We start from the raw sequence: 7721 nt of genomic DNA on the forward strand, positions 1-7721 counted from the left end.
ACCACCATTTCTGACAGAAGCTAGCTCACCATTAAATAATGGTCCAAAACTAATGTGCAAAAAAATAGAACAGTCACTCTGAGCCCCACTGGTCCCATGGAAAGCCCTGGGACGTGTCTGGGAAACTGAAGGTCAGGCGGGGGTCTCTGTAGACTCAATTCCAAGCCCAGTCTTCAGCTGGTATGGAGCTAGGGCCCCTACATGTGGGTTCCAGCCCAGTGACACCGTGTCACTAAACATGCCCAGTACTCAGTGGAGACGTGGAAAGTATGTGGTAAAACACACCCAGTCTTTCAAATATTTTATTAGGCTATGCTCAAAGATAGGTGTCCTGTAAATCAAGAATTCATATTTTTAAAGAAATTTTTTTCCTAGAGACAGGGTTTTGCCATGTTGCCTAGGCTGTTCTTGAACATGTGGCCTCAAGCAGTCCTCCTGCCTTGGCCTCTCAAAGTGCTGGGATTATAGGCATGAGCCACTCGCACCTGGCCCCATAGTTTCAATTAAAAAGTATAGGATTACAGACATGAACATAAAGGTAGTTTCAGCCTTTAACCAGTGCAGGTATTTGTGTGTGTGTGTGTGTGTGTGTGTGTGTGTGCGCGCGCGCGTGCGCATGTGCGCACACGCGCACGCACGTTCACTAAGATGATACGTGGATCTCTTTCCTTTCTCTGCAGCCAGTCGCTATTTCTGCCCGTTCAGGGCAAGAAATGCCCCCTGCCGGCAGGCATGGAGCCAGCAAGGAAGAACCAGACTTCAGCGGCAGCATCCTGAGTGGTGGGTACCCCGGCTCGGCCCCCGTTCAGCACAACTTCAGCATTAATTCTGTTGCCAGCACCTATTCTGAGTTTGCGGTAATTCACCTTTTCTAATATCTACCAGTCTCTGGGGAGCACACAGTTGGAGCAGAGTGGGTATCTTCCCAGGGGCATCCAGGCTGTTAGCTAGGTCAGCTACCTTGGAGGCTGAGAATCCCTTTCCTGCTTTGACCATGGCAGGGTGGGTGTGATTTAAAGGGGGCGGTATATAGGAAGGAAGCTGGCAGCAGCAACTAGACATTTAACCTGGATCCTTCTGTTTTATGTATATATATATGTGTATATTTTATATATATTTATATATATATATTTATATTTATGTATATATATTTTTATATATTTATATATATTTATATATATATATTTATATTTATGTATATATATTTTTATATATTTATATATATTTATATATTTATATATATTTATATATATATAAATATATATAAATATATAAATATATAAATATATATATATATACACACACCATTTCCTGGCTGTGGGAGGTGACCCCTTTGTCACTGCCCTGGTGCTCTCTTGGTGGAGTTCTTGGTAACTGTCTTAATTCTTTGTTCTTAGAAGGATCCATCCCCCTCTGACAGTTCCACTGTTGGGCTTCAGGTCTGTATGGCAACCCCTGCATGTCCCATGTCCCTTTCCAAACTCATCTGTCATCTGCTGGCTTCATTCATCTGGGCATAGGGCTACACTAACCAGTCATCTCGGCTGTGTTTCAAAGGAAGCAGGAATTCCTCTCATGGACTCAAAAAACACATCTGACTTACATTCATTACAGATTAGCCTAATGACTAATAAGAAAACTTGTCAGACTTGAATTGGATTCTCAGCCTCTAATGTCAGGCAGTTTTTAAAAATCATGTTTAACAGAAAGCCTTGACCCTCCCCAGTTGTGACCTCAAAGGCCTGCAAGAGCTGGAAGGAATAGAGGCCCCATCACGCGGAGAGGGGAGCCCCAGCTGTGTGCTGCCGACAGTGAGGCTCTTGGCCTGTGTGCTGATTATTTCCCGGAGTATATGCCTTCTTAACCCCTCAGGGCTCAATCGCCAGCTCTGTCTCCTCTCAGCTAGCTAATGCTGATTTCCTCACCTTTGCCTCTTTCCATTGAGCTATTGACCCATAGATAAAGATAAAGCACTGGAAAAAAGGTTTTCCAGAATGCTCTTCACTTTCTAGTATCCTACTCTACATTTGCTAACACCTAACAACAATGCCTTTTACTGAATCTGTGTTCTCTTCTCTCAATATTTTACTAGGGAGAGCTGAGGCTGTCCCTTACCGTTGAGGGGATATTGAGTGAAACCCTAGCCTGCCTCCTCTCCTGATGGCCGCAGAGATGGAGAATAGAACCGGCCGGCCAAAGCTGTGGCTGGTTTTGATCACTGAAACTGGCTTCCTACTCTGGCATGTTTTTAAATTATGTGGCTGGTGGTGCTTCCACCTATAAAAGTGGGTGTGTGTCACTCTGGCCAACGGATTGCTGGACAGAGGTCCAGCTTTCTCTTTCTGCTTGTTCACCCAAGGCCCATTTGATCTATTTGAGGCTGAAGTCCCTGCCTATCTCTGTGGCCAGTCCTAGGCAGGTTCATCTGGTTTGGTTGCTAAAGCTGATAGACTCCACCAGGCAGCACCAAAGCCACTCAACTAACCTCTGTGCTAACGTCTTTCTCAACGGCCGTTCGTGTTTATCTTTTGCTGCTTTACCATGTGCTCCAGCATGAGATCAAATCACCAGCAGGTTACAAGGCCCTCAGCCCCAGGGATTGGTAGATATATGTTGTGGCCCATTGTTTTATAAAGGGCTCAAGAGATTAAAGTTTGTTGCCTACTTACCTTGACAACTCTAATGTAGCTTTGTGAAGTACAGTCATGTGTCCATGACAGGGATATATTCTGAGAATGAAATTGCCCCACCCATGGTACACATTTCATAGAGTATACTTAACAGTCCTAGACAGTACAGCCTACACACCTAGACTATGTGGGATGGTGTTTTCCTCCCGGGCTGCAAACCTGTGCAGCATGTTACAGAATACTGTAGGCAATTGTGGGTTTTGATTCAGGCTATTCGTGGGATATTGTAGGCAGTTGTAACACAGTGGTAAGTATCTGTGTATCCAAACATAGAAAAGTTACAGTAAAAATATGGCATAATCTTAGGGGACCACCATGGTGTATGTGGCCTGTCATTAACTGTCATTATGCCGTGCACGACCGTATGAAGGATTTCTCTTATGTGAGGTGTAACAGAATGGACTGGCTGAGGAAAGAGGTCACGGGCATGGGTGCATGTGCGCTCTATGACTAACAGAATGGTGCTCCTAATGCAACCTATGCCGCGCTAGGGATCTCAGAGAAACTGCCTTCAGGGGACCTTTTGCTGACACTTACCCATACTTAGAAGGGCGGGGCATGTGTGATAGAGGCAGTATTGCCACTGATGTTATTTATTTTTCAACAGCGAGAACTTTCAAAGGCTTCCAAATCTGACGCTACTTCTGGAATCCTCAATTCAACCAACATCCAGTCCTAAGGCCCTGAGCAGTCAACCAGCTGTGGCTTCCTGTGCCTAGACTGGACCTCATTTTATGGGGGAGGCTTTAGTTTTTCTTGAGCTTAGGTGTGCTCAAAACCCTAGCCTTGGACAGGCTCCATGACCATGGGCCTATTAGAGATATAAAGAGTGTTACAGATGAACGTCCACCACAGGTTTAGTGGTCCTAGGAGACTTAGTTTTGACTTTAAAAGTTTATGGCAGAAAGTACAAATTTTAGCATGTGGGGCCTGACTTCTTTACCACATAATAATTCTACTTCCTGAAGTGTGATCAAAAGCTTGTTTTATTTCACCACTGTGTAGGAAAATTAACTGTGCCCATCCCTAGGGTAATTTTGGCTTGTGTACTTATAATGAGTATTAACATCTTTTTTGTTTAGGGATGTTCAATTAATGCTGTAGCTATCAGCTTTGCTCTTACCTGAAAGCTTGTCCCCATCACACAGGACAGCCTTCCTCCTGATGAGAATGGCCGTGTGTGTCCAAAGTTGAGATGGCCTGCCCTACTACTGCCAAAGAGGTGACAGGAAGGTGGGAGCTGCCTTGTTAGATTGTGTTCAGTTCTGTTGCGCAGTGCAACGCCCTTTGTTGGCGGTATGTATGTGTGAACACACGTGCTCGTTGGAACTCTCCTCAGCATTTGTCCCTGGCTCCAGTCTCCCCATTCCTGTGCCTGCTATGCCTGAGTTCTTCTACCCCTGCAGTTGCCAGCCACATCGGGAGGCTGGCTGTTCCGATGGGTTGGGCTATCTTTGTCATCGAGATCTGGAACTTTGCACATGTCACTACGAGGGAGTTGTTTCTACTCTAGCATCTACGATGAGGTGCCCTCTTTACCAACCCTCTCAGTCACTACTCTTCCTGAAGCACTATTATTTATTCTTCCTCTGTCTGCCTGAACCAGTACTACTGTCAACATAGTGTAAATGGTTCTCAAAAGCTTACCAGTGTGGACTTGGTCGGTCACAGCCATGCTGTTTACTCATACGTGTATGTGTCCTGTTTTTAAAATATAAAATTATTCTTAAAAATAAATTGTAAGTATACAGATTTTAATTTCAAAAAGATACAGTGCGGTGTTTCATTTTTTTCCCCCAGTCACTTTTTCGTTGGTCTGTGTGTGAAAACCAGAAACAGAAAAGACTAAAAGGATCTCCCAGAAGTTTTTAGTCACGAGTGTCAATTTTTTTGAATCTCACTGTCACTCAGGCTGGAGGTGCAGTGACACTATCTATCTTGGCTCAGTGCAACCTCCACTTCCCAGGTTCAGGTGATTCTCCTGCCTCAGCTTTCCGAGTTGCTGGGATTACAGGTGCCCACCACCATGACACCTGGCTAATTTTTGTGTTTTTGGCAGAGAAGGGGTTTCACCATGTTGGCCAGGCTGGTCTTGAATTCCTGACATGAGGTGATCTGCCCGCCTTGGCCTCCCAAAGTGCTGGGATGACATGTAAGCCACTGCACCCAGCCAAGTGTGACTTAATCTTTTCTGGTACATTCCTAAATTAAAAATACCCTATTCTCAGAAGTTGCTGTGGGAAATAAAAAATCTAACCGCTAAGGTGTAAAGAGCAGAGGGAGTCCTAGGAAGCTTCTGGCTTCAATGTCTGTTGTCTCAATGGGGGAGTCAACAGTGTTACTGAGGGAGGATGGACAGAAACTGTACACCTGTGAGGGCTAAAACAGAAAAACCACCACAGCCAAGTCACCAAGCATCTCCAGCCCAGAACTTTCCTCCCAGTCGTTTCTTATTCCTCCTGCCCAGCCTCGCCCTGCCTAGCAATCACTGACTTCTTGCTGTTACTATAGATTAGTTTGCATTTCCTGCAGTTTTATGTAAGTAGAATCACACAGCACATACTTTTTTGGTCTCGCTCTTTCACTACTTTGAGGTTGACCCATACTGTTTCTTATACCCACACAGCTGGTTAACATCATGACTGAAATGGGATTTCTCCTCCAGATTCCAGTCCCCAAGATATCTGTCCTTACAGTGTAGGTTTTTAAATATTTTTTTGTTTTTTCTTTTTTTTTGCTTAGTATTCCATGGTGTAGATACACCATTTTTTTCATCTGTGAGATTTTTCACATTTGGCTTTTCTCCAGTTTTTGGCTATTAAAAACAAGGCTGCTATACATATTCATATACAAGTCTTTCTATGTATATATGTTTTTCTTCTGGATAAATACCTTGGAGTGAAGCTGCTGGATCACATCTATGGTAGGTATACAGTTAACTTTTTAAGAAATGCCAAGCTGGGCCAGGTACGGTGGCTCACACCTGTCATCCCAGCACTTTGAGAGGCTGAGGTGGGAAGATCGCCAGGTCAGGAGTACGAGACCAGCCTGGCCAACATGGTGAAACCCCGTCTCTCCTAAAAATACAAAAATTAGCTGGGCATAGTGGCATGTGCCTGTAATCCCAGCTACTCAGGAGGCTGAAACAGAACTGCCTGAACTCAGGAGGGGGAGGTTGCAGTGAGCCGAGATTATGCCATTGCACTCCAGCCTGAGTGACAGAGTGAGACTCAATCTCAAAAAAAAAAAAAGCCAAACTTTTCCAAAGCAGTACCATTTTACACTCCCAGCAGTAATGTTTGAAGGTTTTGGTTTCTCCACGTCTTCACCAACAGCTGGTATGTTCAGCCTTTGTATAATTCTAGTTACTCTGTGTATGAAGTGGTGTCTCACTGGTTTTCGTTTACAACTCCCTAATGCCTAATGACATAGGCCTTCTTTTCATATGCTTAGTTGCCATCCTTCTGTCGTCTTTGTTAACTTTTGCCCATTTTAAAAAGTGTCTTGGCCGGGCATGATGGCTTATGCCTATATTCCTAGTACTTTGGGAGGCTAAGTCAAGTGGATCGCTTGAGCCCAGGAGTTCAAGACTAGCGGCCGGGCGCGGTGGCTCACGCCTGTAATCCCAGCACTTTGGGAGGCCGAGGCTGGTGGATCACGAGGTCAAGAGATCGAGACCATCCTGGTCAACATGGTAAAACCCCGTCTCTACTAAAAATACAAAAAATCAGCTGGGCATGGTGGCGCGTGCCTGTAACCCCAGCTACTCAGGAGGCTGAGGCAGGAGAATTGCCTGAACCCAGGAGGCGGAGGTTGCAGTGAGCCAAGATCGCGCCATTGCACTCCAGCCTGGGCAACAAGAGCAAAACTCCGTCTCAAAAAAAAAAAAAAAAGACTAGCCTGGGCAACATGACAGAACCCCATCTCTACTAAAAATACAAAAATTAGAAGTGGTAGCATGTGCCTGTAGTCCCAGCTACTCGGGACGATCGCTTGAGCCCAGGAGGGGGAGGGTGCAGTGAGCCAAGATCACAAGTGCACTCCAGCCTGGGCAGCAGAGGGACCCTGCAAAAAAAAAAAAAAAGAAAAAAAAGCCTACAATGAAATAGCACTTCACATCCATTAGGATAGCTACTAACCAAAAAATAGAAAACAAGTGTTGACATGGATGTGGAGAAAATAGGATCTGTGTGCACTTCTAGTGGGAATGTAAAATGAGGCGGCCCTCTGTGGAAAACCGTAGGGCAGTTCCTCAAAAAATTATACAGAATTACCACATGACCAAGCAATTCCGCTCTGGGTCTATATCCAAAAGAACGGAAGCAGAGAATCAGAGTTGTACACCCACGTTCACAGCAGCACTATTCACTGTAGCTCTACTTACTTATCCACCAATGCACAGATGGACGAATACAACGCGGTGCATACATTTAATAGAATCATAGCCTTCAAAAGGCAGGAAGTCCAGATACATAAGCTACATCATGGATGAACTTGCAGGACATGCTGCTAGGTGAAATAAGCCAATCATGAAAAGACAAATACTATGGGATTCCACTTACATAAAGCACATAGGGTAGTCAGAGTCACAGAAACAGAAGGTAGAATGGCGGCTGCCAGGAGCTGGGAAAGGGAGTGGGGAGTTCAGTGTTTAATGTGCAGTTTCACCATGGAATGAAAAAGTTATTCAAACGCATAAGGGTGATGGCTACACAAGAGGAATGGATATGTCACTCAACCCTATCCTTAAAAATGGTTAAAATAATTTTTCTATTTTTATTGAACATAAATTTTATGTTCAGTATATTTTACCACAATAAAAAAAAGCTAAAAGACCCCGTGGGTGGGAAATATTTCCTAAACCACACACACATGCACAAATGTAAATTAACCATAAAGAATTAATATTGTATCAAAATAAGCTGACATTTGTAAAGCACTTTGAGGCTTACCTGGCATGCAGCAAGCACCATCTAAGCGTTAAATAAAAATTGATAACACCCAGAGAAACTGAAAAAACAAACTACATGA

General features: G+C 44.3%; 2 protein-coding genes across 4 annotated transcripts in view; one reads left to right on the forward strand and one right to left on the reverse strand.

Annotated features, from left to right (window-relative positions):
• PRC1 (protein regulator of cytokinesis 1) overlaps window positions 1-4439 on the forward strand; it is a 34423-nt gene extending 29984 nt beyond the window's left edge. The window contains exon 17 of the mRNA XM_037730494.1: window positions 3298-4439. Within this exon, the coding sequence (XP_037586422.1) occupies window positions 3298-3369 (72 nt within the window). The 3' untranslated portion in view covers window positions 3370-4439. The remainder of the gene's footprint in view (window positions 1-3297) is intronic.
• A 30-nt stretch (window positions 4440-4469) lies between these two features.
• Window positions 4470-7721, reverse strand: part of RCCD1 (RCC1 domain containing 1) — an 11613-nt gene continuing 8361 nt past the window's right edge. For all 3 annotated transcript variants that reach the window (XM_037730514.1, XM_037730515.1, XM_037730516.1), the window contains one exon: window positions 4470-4509. The gene's annotated coding sequence lies outside the window, so the exon portion shown is untranslated. The remainder of the gene's footprint in view (window positions 4510-7721) is intronic.

The sequence above is a fragment of the Cebus imitator genome, unplaced genomic scaffold (genome assembly GCF_001604975.1).
Source record: "Cebus imitator isolate Cc_AM_T3 unplaced genomic scaffold, Cebus_imitator-1.0 Scaffold348, whole genome shotgun sequence".
NCBI classification, from domain to species: Eukaryota; Metazoa; Chordata; class Mammalia; order Primates; family Cebidae; genus Cebus; species Cebus imitator.